Here is a 16765-nt window from a genome sequence, read left to right as displayed (position 1 = left end):
TGACTTCCCACAAGACATTGCGATATGCAAATATTACAGTGCGTCCCGCCCCCTGGTCGTTCCACGCTAGGACGCACACGCACTTCAGTTCCCGCCTTTAGACTGCGCAGGCGATTCCTGGGAGCGGGCTGATGACGTCAGCGTTCGGGCTCCATGGCAGCTCGGCGGCGCGGGACTGCCGGCGGCAGAGCGCGAGGTTCGGAGTGAACTGTCGGGGTCAGAATACTGGGGGCGGGAATTCAGAAAAGGAATTGTACCCTCTAGTATGCTGCTGCTGCTGCTGCTAAGTCACTTCAGTCGTGTCCGACTCTGTGCGACCCCACAGACGGAAGCCCACCAGGCTCCCCCATCCCTGGGATTCTCCAGGCAAGAACACTGGAGTGGGTTGCCATTTCCTTCTCCAATGTGTGAAAGTGAAAAGTGACAGTGAAGTCGCTCAGTCATGTCTGACTCTTCGCGACCCCACGGACTGCAGCCCATCAGGCTCCTCCATCCATGGGACTTTCCAGGCAAGAGTACTAGCCCTTCCTATGTCCATCGCCCCCTGAATCAGCACTTGTTTTGACGTCGAACTTTGAAAATTTCGGTTGTCATACATTTGGGGGTTACAAAATTGTGTCTGACAGCCTGTTGACCTGTTACAACTTAGTGCCAACACGGTTTAAATACCTAATACAAAACAGTTTAAAAAATTAAGTGTAAGGTGCACCATTGTTTTATGTACCATGACATCACCCTTATGGCAGAAAGTGAAGAGGAACTAAAAAAGCCTCTTGATGAAAGTGAAAGAGGAGAGTGAAAAAGTTGGCTTAAAGCTCAACGTTCAGAAAACAAAAATCATGGCATCTGGGCCCATCACTTCATGGGAGATAGATGGAGAAACAGTGGAAACAGTGTCGGACATTATTTTGGGGGGCTCCAAAATCACTGCGGATGCTGATTGCAGCCATGAAATTAAAAGATGCTTACTCCTTGGAAGGAAAGTTATGACCAACCTAGATAGCATATTAAAAAGCAGAGACATTACTTTGCCAACCAAGGTCCGTCTAGTCAAGGCTATGGTTTTTCCCCTGGTCATGTATGGATGTGAGAGTTGGACTGTGAAGAAAGCTGATCACCGAAGAATGGATGCTTTTGAACTGTGGTGTTGGAGAAGACTCTTGAGAGTCCCTTGGACTGCAAGGAGATCCAACCAGTCCATCCTGAAGGAGATCAATCCTGGGTGTTCATTGGAAGGACTGATGCTAAAGCTGAAGCTCCTTTACTTTGGCCACCTCATGCGAAGAGTTGACTCCCTGGAAAAAACTCTGATGCTGGGAGGGATTGGGGGCTGGAGGAGAAGGGGACGACAGAGGATGAAATGGCTGGATGGCATCACCGACTCGATGGACATGAGTTTGAGTGAACTCCGGGAGTTGGTGATGGACAGGGAGGCCTGGCGTACTGTGATTCATGGGGTCGCAAAGAATTGGACAGGACTGAGCGGCTGAACTGAACTGAAGCAAGGAAAAACGCTTTCAGTTAAAACGTGAATCGCAACTTATAAGTCATCCCAGTTTCAGAGATTATAAAATTCAGCTCTTAAAATTGATTTATGGCATATCATACTCTGTTTATTGTGTTCTTAAATGTGTTGTCTTCCTCTAGATTTTTCAGTTAGGGCAACTGATGTACAAAGAAATGAAATAACTTCTACACTGATTCCCCAGTTAGAAGAGACAGGGCACAGTCTCCAGAGCACTCTATTAATCTATTTCATACCACCTTTAGTAGTTTGAGGATAGGTATTTGGAGGGTATGGGGCACAAGCAAACAGAAAAGATAAGCAGTTTGAGACTGATGCCTGAGGCCATGAACTCACATGGTCTGTGAGTTGTTTTGTTTTGTTGGCTAGAACAGCAGTTCAGGAACTCAGACTGTTTTCTGAGTGGTATGGCAGTTATTATTCCTTTGTAAATTTACAAAACCATCTCAGTCTATTTCTTTAAAAAGATGTTTTTGCACTGTAGCATCATATTCAGTGTGTACTCATTCTTTTGCTTCTTTGCCCATTCTTCTTGCCTATTCTGAATGAAGCGGCAGGAGTTAATAATGGCAAAACAGTTGCAGAAGACCCTCCTCCTGCAAAGAAACTTCGAAGATGTTACAAAGTGAAAAAGGAGCCTGTGGCTGAAGGAAAGGCAGACAACGACGGGACTGAAGACAAGCAAGGTCAGCCCGAGACATATACCAAGGAGGACGTGGACCAGCAAGAGGGTCCCTGGGAGGGCTGAGGGTGGGAGAGTATTTTGTTCTTTCAACGCTCATTTTTTCTATCCTTGAAGATAAAAAGCTTTATTTATTTTATTATAATAAACTGAGACTTGAGCAGATCGAGTTTGCTTGGGAAGGGCAGAGTGAATTATGACAGGTTTCTATCTAACCACGGCAGCTATTTTTGTTTCCCATACAAGTAGATGTAGTACTTATCTGTCTTCCCTCAGAGTCTGTGAAGACCTTGCTGTTAAAGGGCAAAGCTCCAGTGGACCCAGAGTGCACAGCCAAGGTGGGGAAGGTAAGAGGACTCCCACTAATTTCTCAAAGAACCATTGTTCTCACTGGGATTCTTGTCTGGAACATTGCTATTATCTGTTTTAGGAATCCTCTCCAGAATTTTCTCCAAGGCTAAGGGATGGACAGCATGGGGTTTGGGAGTACTAATCATGGTGTTTCTAGCATGGTTGTCATCAGCTTTCCACACCTCTTTCTCAATTAGAAAATTGTGTCATTATCAGTGTTCTACGAGAAGTTGTGCATTGGTATGTGTGGCATGAGTTACCCATGATTGGGAAAAGGATTTGAAGAATACAGAAGAAAGGCTTCCTCTGGAGCAGGTTGCCTTTACTGAGACTCATTTTTGTTTCTGTAATTACATAAAGGCAACATGTTTTCATTATAGGATTGACAAGTTATGTTTAGAACATACTTTTGCATTTCTTTCCCTGGAAGATGCATGTTGGTAATGTGGGAGAGTGATAGTTTGGGGCATAAAAAGTTTAGACCCTCACTTCTGACCTCATCAGGACTGGGAATGCACAAATGCCAGTTTTTTCTTTCTCTCTAGGCCCATGTGTTCTGTGAAGGAAATGATGTCTATGATGTCATGCTAAATCAGGTAAGGGAAGGAACTATGAGAATTTCTTCTTGATAATTATTGATGACAGTGTCCCAAAGCCCAGATCTTTAATTCTGAAGTCCCTTATATTAAGCCCCATAATCCCAAATACTCAACTCTAGTGCACTTTGCCTAATAGTGGAGTCTCCATAAGAAGCAGATCCTTTAGCAGATTTTATGTATTTATTGAACCTATGAACCCACTGTTCATATGATTTTGCACATTTCCTGGTAAGTTGTTGGTCTTTTTTTCTTATGGGCTTTGAGGAACTTTATATAATGTGGAGGATAGTCCTTCATCTATCATATAAATTGCTTATATATCTTCTAAATTTTTCACTTTCCTTTTGATTTTCTTCATAGTATACTTTTTGCCCATATTGAAGTTTTAAATTTTTATGTAGCTAAATTTATTTTTTTCTTTTTTAAATTTATTTTTATTGAGGTAACATTGGTTTATTACAGTCTCTAAGTTTCACATGTACAACATTAGATTTCTACTCTGTAGGTATATACGTACTATAGGATGCTCACCACCGAAACTTTAGCTCCCATCCATCATCATACAGTTCTCCATGCTCATCAGAGATATGGGCCTCTACTTTCCTTTTTTTGTGTTGTCCTTGTCTGGTTGTGGTATCAGGATAATGTGGGCCTTGTAAAATGAGTTAGGAAGTATTCCCTCCTCTTCAATGTTTTGGAAGACTTTGAGGAGAAGTATTGAATCCTCTTTGAATGCTTAATAGAATTCACCTGGGAAGCTGTCTTACCCTGGACTTTTGTTTGAGGGAGGTGTTTTTATTACTGTTTCAATCTCTTTTACTAGAGTTTGGTCTATTCACATTTTCTGTTTCTTCATGATTTAGTTTTGGAACATTGTATGATTCTAAGATTTGTCCATTTCTTCTAGGTTGTTCAGTTGTTGGAATATAGATCATTATAATATTCTTTTATAGTTCTTTGTGTTTCTGTGGTACCCATTCTTATTTCTCCTCTTTCATCTCTGCCTTTATCAAAGTCTTACCTCTTTTATTCTGAGGCTAGCTAAAAGTTTTTCAATTTTATTTATCTTTTCAAACAGCCAGCTCTTAGTTTCATTGATCTTTACTGTTATCTTTTTAGTCTATTTCATTTATTTCTACTCTGATCTTTGTTATTTCCTTCCTTTTACTGACTTTGGGCTGTATTTATTCTTTCCTGGTTCCTTTAGGTGTGAGGTTGGATTATTTATTTGCGATTTTTGTTGTTTCTTGAGGTAGGCCTGTGTTGCTTTAAACTTTCCTCTTAGTGCCTCTTTTGCTGCATCCCATAGATTTTGGCTTGTCGTATTTTCATCTTCAGTATTTTTAATTTCTCTTTTGATTTCTTTGTTGACCTCATAGTTATTCAGTTGCATATTGTTTAGTAGCACATTGTTCAGTTTCCACACATTTGTGATTTTTCCAGCTTTCTTCTTGTTGATTTCTACATCATTGTAGAAATTTCATGCCATGTTATCAAAAAAGACTTTTGATAAGATTTCAGTCTTCTTAAATGTATTGAGACTTGCTTTGTATCTCAACATATTTTTTGAGAAAGTTCCATATGCACTTGGATGGGATGTTCTGTACAAATCTATGAAACATCTGATCTAATGTTTCATTTAAGGCTGCTGTTTCCTTGCTGACTTTCTATCTGAATGATCTATCCATTGATGTAATTTGGGTGTTACAAGTCCCCAACTATTATTGTGTTGCTGTCAGTTTTTTCCTTTAGGTCTGTTAATAATTGTTTTACATATTTTGGTGCTCCAAAGTTACATGTGCATACATTGAAAAATGTCTTCTTGATGAATTGTTCCTTTTATCATTATATAATGTCCATCTTTGTCTCTTGTTACCTTTGTTTTTCTTTTTTTAAAATTTATTTATTTGGCTGCACCAGGTCTTCGTTGCAGCACTTCCATCTTCATTGCAGCACGTGGGCTCTTTAGTTGTGACATGTGGGATCTGGTTCCCTGACAAGTGATCAAACCCAAGCCTCCTGCATTGAGATCTCAGAGTCTTAGCCACTGGACCACCAGAAAAGTCCCACTGTTACCTTTTTTTCTTGATATCTATTTTGTCTGCTAGATAAAATAGGCCTTTTAGGGCTTCCCTGATAGCTCAGTTGATAAAGAATCCTCCTGCAATGCAGGAGACCACGGTTTGATTCCTGGATCCGGACGATCCACTGGAGAAAGGATAAGCTACACACTCCAGTATTCTTGGGCTTCCTTTGTGGCTCAGCTGGTAAAGAATCTGCATGCAATGTGGGAGACCTGGCTTCAATCCCTGGGTTGGGAAGATCCCCCGAAGAAGGAAAGGACTACCCACTCTAATATTCTGGCCTGGAGAATTCCATGGACTGTATAGTCTATGGAGTCGCAGAGAGTTGGACGCAACTGAGTGCCTTTTGTTTTCGCTTTGTCTGATATGAATGTTGATTACACTCAGTTTCTTTTGGCTGCCATTTGCTCGGAGTATCATCTTTCAGCCCTTCACTGTGAGCCTATGTTTTCCTTTAGAGCTGAGGTAAGTCTCCTGGAGGCAGCATATAGTTAGATCCTGTTTTTAATCCGTCCAACCACTCTATATCTTTTGATTGGTGAACCATTTACATTTGGGATGATTATTGATAGATGAAGACTTATTGTTGCCATTTCATCTTTTGTTTTCTGGTTGTTTGATATCGCCATTGTTTCTTTTTCCTTGTGTTTCTGTTTTCCACTTTGGTTTGGTGGTTATCTGTGACATTTTTCTCAGTTTCCTTTTTTTTTTTTTTATTGTTTTAGTATGCTCTAGATTTATATTTCGGAGAAGGCAATGGCAAGCCACTCCAGTACTCTTGCCTAGAAAATCCCATGGACAGAGGAGCCTGGTGGGCTACAGTCCATGGGGTCGCTACTAGTCGGACAAGACTGAGTGACTTCACTTTCACTTTTCACTTTCACACATTGGAGAAGGAAATGGCAACCCACTCCAGTGTTCTTGCCTGGAGAATACCAGGGACGGGGGAGCCTGGTGGGCTGCTGTCTATGGGGTCGCACAGAGTTGGACACGACTAAAGCGACTTAGCAGCAGCAGATTTATATTTTGTGGTTACCATGAGGTTTGTGTAAACATCTCTTGGATAAAATAGTCCTTTTTCTGCTGATACCATCTTACCTTCTTTTGAGTATACATGTCCCAGCCTCTTCCCCATTTATGTTTTTGTTGTCTCAAATTATTCCTTTTTATGTTGTGAGTTTCTTTTTTTTAATTATTTTTTAAGTGAAGGACGAGTTGACTCACTGGAAAAGACTCTGATGTTGGGAAAGGTTGGGGGCAGGAGGAGAAGGGGACGACGGAGAATGAGATGGCTGGATGGCATCACCGACTCTGTGGACATGAGTTTGAGTGAACTCCGGGAGTTGGTGATAGACAGGGAGGCCTGGCGTGCTGTGATTCATGGGGTCGCAGAGAGTCGGACACGACTGAGCGACTGAACTGAACTGAATTGCTTTACAGAATTTTGTTTGTTTCTGCCAGACATCATTATGTTGTGAGTTTCTTACCAAATTGAAGTATAGTTGTTTTTTCTGTTTTTTTCCCCCTTTAACCTTTATGCTATAATAAACTGTTTAAAATCTTTTCTGATAGGGTTGCAGTTTTCTGATTCTGTTTATCACCTTACTCAAAGGTTTGTGTACTTTTGCTTTTTTGTTACAGATAGAACTCCTTTCAGCATTTCTTTAAGGCAGGTGTAGTGGTAATGAACTCTCAGCTTTTGTCTGGGAAAGCTTTTTTTCTCCTTCATCTCTGAATGATGACTTTGCTGGATATTCTTGGCTGATAGCTTTTATCTTTCAGTATTTTGAGTGTCATTCCAGTGGTTCTTGACCTGTAGAGTTTCTTCTGAGAAATCTGCATGTAGCCTAAGGGGGATTTCTTTGTAGGTGAGCATCCTTTTTTTCCCTGTCAGTCTTTAAAATTCCTACTTTATAATTGACTTTTGACAGTTTTAATATAATGTGTCCTAGAAAAGATCTTTTTGTATTGAGGCAATTAGGTGTTCTCTTAGCTTCATAGAGTGGTACACCGATTTTCTTCTCTAGGTTTGGGAAGTTCTCAGCTATTATTTCTTTAGATAAATTCTCTTCTGCCTTCTCCCTCTCTTCTTCTTCTGAAATACCATTACCTAATGTTGCCCTTCCTAAAAGAGTCAGATAGTTCTTATAAAATTTCCTCCTCCTTTTTTTACATCTTAATTCTCTTTCCTAATCTTACCTGTGTCTTTTCTAGATTTCTGTATTTGGGCTCACTTATTCTGTCTTTCATATGGTCTTCCCTATTTCCAATGCTTTCTAAACATTATCTTGTTTATCGAGTTCTTCAGCTCCAGAATTTCTGCTTGGATTTTTATAGAGTTTTAATCTCTTCAGTAAAGTATTCCTTCTGGTCATTAATTTTATTCCTGAACTTACTAAACTGCCTTTCTGAGTTTTCTTGTAGCTCATTGAGTTTCTTCATGACAGCTATTTGTATTCTCTATCAGTTAGATCACAATGTTCCGTGACTTTGTTTCTTTTCTGGAAAATTGTCATTTTATTTTCGCGATACACTGTAACTATGGTTATTCCTAGTGTTTGAGGTGTTCTTCTGCCAGGACATTTGAAGTAGTGAAACCTTTCTTCTTTAGGTAAAGGTTTTTTTAAAATCTTGATTTTTAAGGATTCAATAGGTTAGAAATTAGAAGGCTTTCCTTTGTTTTCCAGTAGGTGGCGCTCTAGCACAAGGTTTTGGCTTCTCTTATCTGATCTGCCCATAGTTCCATTTGAGAGCACTTTCCACCCTCTGCCACCTCTGTCAGAGGGATCACCTGGTGCCCACCTTATCACAGTTGTGCCTCCAAGGCTGTTGGTGCTTTGCTGCTGCTACTGTCACTGGCATCACCGCCTGGAGCACCAGGGTGGTAGGAGCTTCCATGCATCTGGAATCTCCTAAGTCATAGGCTCCACCTCAGGAGGAAGCAGAGCAAGAAGCCAGGTGGCCTCACCAGTGCCTCTGAGATCTCTGGTATTGTTGCTTTCAGCCAGGAGCCGCCAGTGAGGGTGAAGGTGCAGGAGCCGGTCATGGGCCCTCCATGGCTCCCATCATTGCTGCCACTGCCACCAAGACTCCAGCATCACCTGCTGCTGCCGGGTTCTCCGGCAGGACGGGATTGCAGGCAGCGCCTCCACTCCTGCCCTGGTTCCGCTCCTCTGTTCCAGGCCACCCACCTTTAGCTGTACAGATGTGTGGAATTTTCTGGCATCCTGGTGTGTGGGCCCCTTTGCGGAGCTGTGGATTTTTTGCTTTCATAGACTGAAGAGGGAGATGAAGGGAGCGTTTTTTTCTCCATCATGCCACTAACCTCCAGTTTTTTCCTTTTCTATCTTTTCCTCTTGCTTATTTTTGTTGTTTTGGATAGATACTGCTCATGCTTGGTATTTCCTGAATATGTCTTCATATTTTAATTTATTGATCTATCATATATACTTCTAAGAGCTACGTAGAATTCCTCTGTTACCATTTTTTTCCGTAAAATATCATAAGCAGATAGAAAAGGTCTTAAGGCCCCTTTTTGTTCTACCATTCAGCGAATTTATAATATGAGCAGGCAAGAGGTAGAACAGGTAACATGCTTAACTAAAGAAGATTGACTGGGTGACCAGGGCTCGGCTTTACAGCGCAAGCTACTGTTCCCTATCATGGACTGCTTCCTCTCTTCACTGGAGTAGGTTACTCACAGGATACCTTTTTAGATACTGGTCACATTGTCTCCAAATGTCTCTAGGTCATGTTAGGTATGGGGTAGGTGTGGCAGTGGTTTCTGTCTATCCTTTTTCCCCTCCTAACACTGTCCTACTCTCAACTCATGGTCAAATTGTTGCAGATGACAAGCCAAAATTGTAAACAGTACTGTTAAAGAATAAGTTGTCTAAACGAAGAAGCATAATGGTTACAGATCTTAGGGGCATCAAAATTGTTTTCATTTGGAAAATAATGACTGTAAATGGATTGGGAGCAGGAAAACACATATGGCCTCAGTAATATCTATGGAGGGAGGTGAGGCAGGAAGAAACAGAAGGAGCCAATCAATATAGGACATTTGAGGTTGGGTGGAGGTTTTAGGAAGCTTCCAGGCTTTAATTCCTAGAAATTCAAAGTATAGTATAGAAACCCTTTTCTTCCTTTATTATATCCTTACTCTTAACTGAACCTGATTTTCTTATCCCTTTTTGTCCTTTCCTCATGGCAATTACTGTAACCTTTGACCAAGAGTCATTGGTTTATGTGGCTTCTATTTGCAAACCTCTGTCCTTTTATGTTCATATTTCTCTTTTCATAGACCAATCTCCAGTTCAACAACAACAAGTATTATCTGATTCAGCTGTTAGAAGATGATGACCAGAGAAACTTCAGTGTTTGGATGAGATGGGGCCGAGGTAATTGCTTTTATTGTAGATTTTGTGGGTTGTTATTTAGAAAGCCAGAAGCAGTTTAGTGAATAGCCGAAGAATTCTCTGGGTTTCAGTTGGTGTAGTGGAGTTTATATAACCTGAGAGAGGCTTAGGAATCAAATTGTGCTGCTTGAAATTGGGGCATGGCAGGCATCCTCATTAGCACTGGAAAAACTAAGTAGCTTGTTAAGGCTGAGAACTCTACTGCGATTGGGCTGCAAGTGCTGCTCAGAGGCAACAGGGTCGGTTCCCTAAGCCCTTTCATCTTTTCCTTCTTTCCTTCCTGCCTGTTTGTCAGATGCTAAGTGGAGAGACCTTAGAGATCTGGCTTGTTACTATCAGAGAACTCTTCTTGGGTTGAGTGGGCAGGGAACTATCTTACTTATGGCATTTACCTTGCAGTTGGGAAGACAGGGCAGCACAGCTTGGTGGCTTGTTCCAGGGACCTCAGCAAGGCCAAGGAAATCTTTCAAAAGAAGTGAGTGCTAAGAAATGAGTACAAAATAATATCTTTCATCTTCTTGGATATATCTTCTTTAGGAATTTCATAATAAGTGTGAGTTGGCCTAAAAGATAATGTCTTTCCACTGTGACATCGTGTGACTGGAACACCAAACTGGTCCTTAGATAGTGATTAAATCACTTGGAACCAGAAATTGACTAAAATCAAATGAAGCTAACATATTCAGCACATGACCAACAATTTAGGAAATTTGGGGAGAATGAGATGAGACTATTCAGCTACAATTTTAAAAAGTATGGGCCTTCCTTGGTGGTCCAGTGGCTACGACTCCATGCTCCCACTGCAGGGCGCCCTTGTTTGATCCCTGGTCAGGGAACTAGATCCCACATTCCATGACGAAGAGTTCGCGTGCCATAACTAAAGGTCCCGGCATGCAGCAACCCGGCATAGCCAAATAAATAAATAAAATTTTTTTAAAAATTGTTTTACTATGCTATGAAAAACTGTCTGGAGTCCCTGGGAATGTTTCTTTCAGAGAAAAAGATTGGATAGTAATCTTTTGTCTTAAATCTCAATGACTTTAGTGATGATTGGAGCCTTTGGGTTTTTAACCACTTTTTGCTTCCTTTTTCTCTAGAGCTTTTCTGTCCATGCAGGGCCCTAATTTAGAATCCAGATTTATGGAATATTGATGGTGTAAGAAATAAAAAGTTTTAGAGATATTCTTAGGAAAAAGCCCATCCCTAGTAGTAGACCCTTATTTGTAAGATTTTCTCATCAACTTGAACTCTACAGATTCCTTGACAAAACAAAAAATAATTGGGAGGATCGTGAGAAGTTTGAGAAGGTGCCTGGAAAATATGATATGCTACAAATGGACTATGCCAGCAATACACAGGTAAACTCTATGTTTAGGGAAAAACTCTTTCCTCTCAGAGTGAAGTCTAGTAGAGTGACTTGGATGAGGTCCTAGTCTCTATTATTTACTAAAATCCTTAGGTCCTAAAAAAAAAAAGTTTTATTTTTTGTTTAATTTAATTTTGAATGCTGAGGTACAACCAAGATGCTTTACTGAAAGGATCTTTCCTGAAAACTGTCACAAATTTTTCATATTTGAAAAATGGAAAAACCAGTCTTTTTAAGGTGAGAAGATTTGAGATACAATAGCTGCCTTTACAAACTTAATGACATCATATTAGGAGGACCTTATAGACTTATTCTGAGTGTTTAACCACGGGAGATAGAAGTAAGACTAGAATCTGAAGTCACACTGAGTACTCTAACTAGGTTTATAATGGGATGGGCCTCCTTTCAATCAAAAGCTGGTGTTCATCTGCCAGGGATATTGTATAGCCAGTCCTTGCAAGGAACATATAATAAATCTTTTCCAATTGTGTGATTTTTTTCCTTTTTTTTTTTTGAGCTACAGAATGAAGAGGAAACAAAGAAAGAGGAATCTCTTAAATCCCCCTTGAAACTAGAGTCACAGCTAGATCTTCGTGTGCAGGAGCTGATAAAGTTGATCTGTAATGTCCAGGCCATGGAAGAGATGATGGTAGAAATGAAATACGATACCAAGAAAGCACCACTTGGTAGGACTTCAGATTCTATCCTGCATGCTCACTTCATGTTCCTAGTTCATGTAACAGGATATTTTATCACCATCATGATTTAAAGCTTGCTGATATTACTGAGTAAAGGAAGAGAGAATTGGGGTGAGAAATTGTATAGCGGGGAGGAAGAACAATTTTAAAAGTTGAAAGGTGAGAGTCTTTGTTGGGCAGGGTCATAAATACAGTTTCCAGGATGGGCCTATAGTTGTGGAGTCTGATCTCTTTCTGGGTCTGCAGGGAAGCTGACAGTGGCACAAATCAAGGCAGGTTACCAGTCTCTTAAGAAGATTGAGGACTGTATTCGGGCTGGCCAGCATGGACGAGCTCTCGTGGAAGCATGCAATGAATTCTACACCAGAATCCCACATGACTTTGGGTATGACCTGTGCTGTTACTTCACTTTGGTATTCTGCCCAGCAATATTCTCTACTTCACTCAGCAGGAACTATCATCTTTTTAAATTTTCTTTTTGAAAGAAATGATCATCTTGAGTAGATACAGAGCCAACATGATTTATAAATAACCTATTTAATCAATTTACGAGTAGGGGCTGCAATCTCCTGCCTTGATCTACAACCATATTCTCTGACCAAGCAGAAGTTACCAGCTCTAGGGAGAGTGGGTCTAGCCATGCAACCAGCATGTAAAACACCTTCAGGCATTTCACCCAATTCTATAAGGTGACTAACACACCAACACCATTTCTGTGAACTCAAATGATATTCGGTTTATAAAATACATTTTATCTTCATTGATCTGCATTCTGTTGCTTACTTTATTTTTATTCCTCTACTGCTTTATAGAGGCCTGTGACCTAGAGAGAACCCCGAGTGGTCAATAGGTGCATTTCTGCCTTTGTATTTCTACATAGGACTTCATCCAAACTGTTCCTTATAGATGTTGGTACATCTTATTTTTTAAAAACTCCCATAAAAAGGAATTTTAACTCTATAGTCTCACAGGTCAAAGTCTGTGTAGTTTGTTTTATCCTACTCAGAATATATACATAATATCTCTTTATGTATTTGAAAGTTAAAAATCTCATACAGATCTCTTTCAAATGGAAAACCATTGTTCTTATACCTATTTCCTAAAGAACCTATCTTTAATCTGTGTTTTTGGTCATATGCCTTTTGGCCAAACATCGGAGAATTAATTATTGACTATATCTCTGCCCTTAGACTCCGTACCCCTCCATTAATCCAGACAGAGAAAGAACTGTCAGATAAAGTACAACTACTGGAGGTGAGATACGTGTGGATTGGGAAGTATTAAATCCCTTGTCCCAAGTTTCTCCCACATTGATTCTGTCTCATCTTGTCAGGCTTTGGGAGACATTGAAATTGCAATTAAGCTGGTGAAGACAGAACTGCAAAGCCCGGAACACCCATTGGACCAACATTATAGAAAACTGCAGTGTGCCTTGCACCCTTTAGACCATGAGAGTTATGAGTTCAAAGTAAGAAAAATGATCATTTATTTTCACCATTAAGATCCACCCTCCCCATGCCACTGTTCTCTGACTGCATCTGGTTAAGAGAAAACTTTAGGGCGGAATTTCTATTTACTAAGGATTGAGAAGGTAAGACTCTTTCTGGCTGCCCTTGTGAGACCATTTAGGCCAACTTATACAAGAAGCCCAAGATTCTTCATTTCAGCCTAGTCTCTTATAGAGTTCAGGTCAACCTTGTCTTTCATTCTTTTTCACAGGTGATTTCCCAGTACCTACAGTCTACCCATGCTCCCACACACAGTGACTATACCATGACCTTGCTGGATGTCTTTGAAGTTGAGAAGGAGGGTGAAAAAGAAGCCTTCAGAGAAGACCTTCATAACAGGTCTCCATTTAACTTTCGGTTTGGGAAGATAGTCCCTTGCCTGAAGTGCAGTTATGGAACTCATAAAGAAGGATAGCCCAGACAACTGTTGGCTTTTTGATGCTTATGGCCTGTGTTTGTAGGAGAGAAAGAGAGAGTACAATAATAGTGGCTTTTCCTTAGGATGCTACTCTGGCATGGCTCCAGGCTGAGTAACTGGGTGGGAATCCTGAGCCATGGGCTTCGAATCGCCCCACCTGAGGCTCCCATCACAGGTTACATGGTGAGTGGAAATTGGAACCCTTTTTTTTTTCTAGATTAGGATTAAGTGGTGACATTCCTAAGAATTAAACCTGCTCACTCATAACCCTGGCATTTACTGTGATCCTCCTTTCTTAAATTCCTAAAGATACCTCACCTTTCCCCCAGAAAGCAGAGATTTATCCATGCTTCTGCCTCCTCTTGGAACAGAATTGTGAGAGGAAATGGAAAAGAGTCTATATTGTGTTTAAGATAGTAGAACACAGGGTACTGCTATGAGTCTTTCTTATAGCACACTGGGTTAGGCAGTTGACCTTGTTGTTTATTTATATATTTCAGTTTGGAAAAGGAATCTACTTTGCTGACATGTCTTCCAAGAGTGCCAATTACTGCTTTGCCACTCGCCTAAAGGATACTGGGCTGCTGCTCTTATCAGAGGTAAGGCAGGAACGCATCTATGATCTCTAGTTTATTATTAGTTCCTATTTTTCCAAAGAGAAAAGACTGGCCACAGAACCAAGAGGTTCAGCTGGGAGAACTTGAGAGGGAAGCCCAACACAGTTTCCATTGCATTCGGTTCTGCTGGAATAGAAGAAAGTACTGATGGAGTTTTCTGTTTGGCTTTAGAGGATGTGGTCATTTAAAGATGTTTCGCTTTGCAGGTAGCTCTGGGTCAGTGTAATGAGCTACTCGGGGCCAACCCAGAGGCAGAAGGATTACTTCAAGGCAAACACAGCACCAAGGGGCTGGGCAAGATGGCTCCCAGTCCTGCGTGCGCCATCACCTTGTAAGTACTCAGAGGCTGGAGGGCCAGAAAACTCCTTTTGGCCAGATAAGACTCTACTTTCTCTATTCCAGCTTTTGGACCAGAGGCAAATGTTGACACACTGTCTTCCATTTGGCAGGAATGGGAGTACAGTGCCATTAGGACCAGCAAGTGACACAGGAATTCTGAATCCGGAGGGTTATACCCTCAACTACAATGAATTTATCGTCTATAACCCCAACCAGGTCCGAATGCGATACCTTCTAAAGGTTCAGTTTAATTTCCTGCAGCTGTGGTGACAGTTGATTTTAAGAGATGATAACCCAGAGAAGATATGACCTTCAAGCAAGAAACAGGCAATGTTGTACTTTTGATTTTTCTCATATTTTCTGTAATAAAGGTAGTACAAATCTATCACTGGCTTTTTGGGACTTTACTTCTGCAAGCACATGTTTATTCTGATGTTAGTAGACAGAAAGTACAGCTTCTCTACATATCCCACAGCTAGCTGCAGGTTACTCAGGAGTCTGTTCTTTCAATAGCCTCCTCTGTGCAATGAGGGAGACTAATGGAGATTAAAACTTTTCCTCATTTAACACAGTTTTTCTGCAAACTAGAGTTTGTTGGGTGAGAAGGCAATGGCAAGCCACTCCAGTACTCTTGCCTAGAAAATCCCATGGATGGAGGAGCCTGGTGGGCTGCAGTCCGTGGGGTCGCTAAGGGTCGGACACGACTGAGCGACTTCACTTTCACTTTTCACTTTCACACATTGGAGAAGGAAATGGCGACCCACTCCAGTGTTCTTGCCTGGAGAATCCCAGGGACGGGGGAGCCTGGTGGGCTTCCGTCTATGGGGTCACACAGAGTCGGACACGACTGAAGTGACTTAGCAGCAGCAGCAGCAGCAGAGTTTGTTGGGTAATATTATAGGAAGGGTAGAGGCAGCAAAGACTGAATTGCTTCCCATGCAAACCTTCTCACTTGCCTTTTTCCCCCGTTTACCATCTGCAGACCCGGTCTCCCACCACTTAGCATCCTAGATCTCAGCAGATGTCCACAATTTGGGGAAGCACCTGGGGGACTGTCACTAAGCCTGAATACATCTCAGGGAGCGAGAGAGAGAAGTAGAATGATTTTGATGTACCCCCCCATCTAAGAAGTACCAAAGTCAAATCCAGAGGCTTATTGACTATTTATAAACACATGCAACACCGATAAACACACACATATAACATACTTCTAGTAACAGTGAAGGTTATTTAAACGAAAACAATAGTTTATAACATTGTAGAGACCAGATTACCAATATCTATCAAAAATTTTAAATATATACACCCTTTGACCTAAATTACAGATACACATGTTTACATAGATGATGTTCCTGCAGAACTGTTATATACAAAAAGCCATAAAAAAGGAACTGGTTAAATGTATTCTCTCTTTAAGAAAACACAGGTGGAAATCTTGTGACCTTGGATTAGGCAATAGTTTCTGAAAACAGGACATCAACAGCACAATTAACCAAAGAAAATAATAGTCTTCACCAAAATTTGACACCTTTTATCAAATAACAAGTGTCATTTCTAGGACTATACTTCTCTTCTATGATTTATATTCTCATAGTTCCCTTGATTCTGACATACTTTTTCCCCCAAAAGTTGAAGCTTTTGTTAATCAAAAGACAGTGTCAAGAAAGTGAAACGACAACCTAAAATAGGAGAAAATATTGGCAAATCATAATCTGATGAGGATCTAGTATCCAGAATATATAAAACACTTACAATTCAGCAATAAAAAGGTAAATAACTCAGTTAAAAATCAGAATTTGAAGAGAAATTTCTCCAAAGAAGAAACAACAAATGCCCAATAATAAACACATGAAAAGACGCTCAACATTATTAAACATTAAGGAAACAAAACCATGAGATACCACCTGACAAACACTGGAAGGGCTACAATTAAAATGACCAACAATAACAAGTAGTGGTGAAGATGTGAACGAATTAGAGCCCTCACATGTTACTGGTGAGAATGTAAAACGGCACAGCTTCTTTGGAGAATAGTTTGGCAGTTTTTCAAACAGTTAAACATATAGTTACCATGTGATCTACCAATTCCAATCCTGAGTATATAAAGAGAATTAGAAACGTTTATACAGAAACTTGCACATGACTGTTGATAGCAACATA

General features: G+C 40.6%; 1 protein-coding gene across 2 annotated transcripts; it reads left to right on the top strand.

Moving 5' to 3' along the window:
* Positions 1 to 60: 60 nt before the first annotated feature.
* On the top strand, positions 61 to 14990 carry PARP2 (poly(ADP-ribose) polymerase 2). 2 transcript variants are annotated; one of them, XM_055435801.2, is made up of 16 exons: positions 61 to 196; positions 2077 to 2211; positions 2484 to 2554; positions 3104 to 3154; positions 9545 to 9641; positions 10059 to 10134; positions 10915 to 11017; positions 11549 to 11711; positions 11970 to 12108; positions 12914 to 12977; positions 13057 to 13191; positions 13443 to 13570; positions 13733 to 13832; positions 14150 to 14248; positions 14473 to 14597; positions 14716 to 14990. In XM_055435801.2, exons 1-16 carry the CDS (start codon positions 154 to 156, stop codon positions 14873 to 14875), a joined length of 1689 nt encoding a protein of 562 aa, XP_055291776.2. In that variant the 5' UTR covers positions 61 to 153; the 3' UTR covers positions 14876 to 14990. The 2 variants fall into 2 exon arrangements, with proteins under 2 accessions (XP_055291776.2, XP_088696166.1); XM_088840040.1 differs by having other exon boundaries at positions 11543 to 11711.
* Positions 14991 to 16765: the final 1775 nt, after the last annotated feature.

Source organism: Moschus berezovskii, chromosome 9, assembly GCF_049115385.1.
Source record: "Moschus berezovskii isolate FMDL1 chromosome 9, NW_MosBer_1.0, whole genome shotgun sequence".
Classification (NCBI taxonomy): Eukaryota; Metazoa; Chordata; class Mammalia; order Artiodactyla; family Moschidae; genus Moschus; species Moschus berezovskii.
Note: the sequence above shows the minus strand (reverse complement) of the source record. Positions and strands in the feature narration are given on the sequence as shown.

What these genes read in the sequence shown, in the direction of transcription:
- PARP2 (XM_088840040.1), top strand. Translation starts at nt 154, where the DNA reads ATGGCAGCTCGGCGGCGCGGGACTGCCGGCGGCAGAGCGCGAG. An exon ending in CTCCCATCACAGGTTACATG is followed by an intron (nt 13,833 to 14,149) that starts GTGAGTGGAAAT and finishes TATATATTTCAG; the next exon opens with TTTGGAAAAGGAATCTACTT. An exon ending in GGCTGCTGCTCTTATCAGAG is followed by an intron (nt 14,249 to 14,472) that starts GTAAGGCAGGAA and finishes TTCGCTTTGCAG; the next exon opens with GTAGCTCTGGGTCAGTGTAA.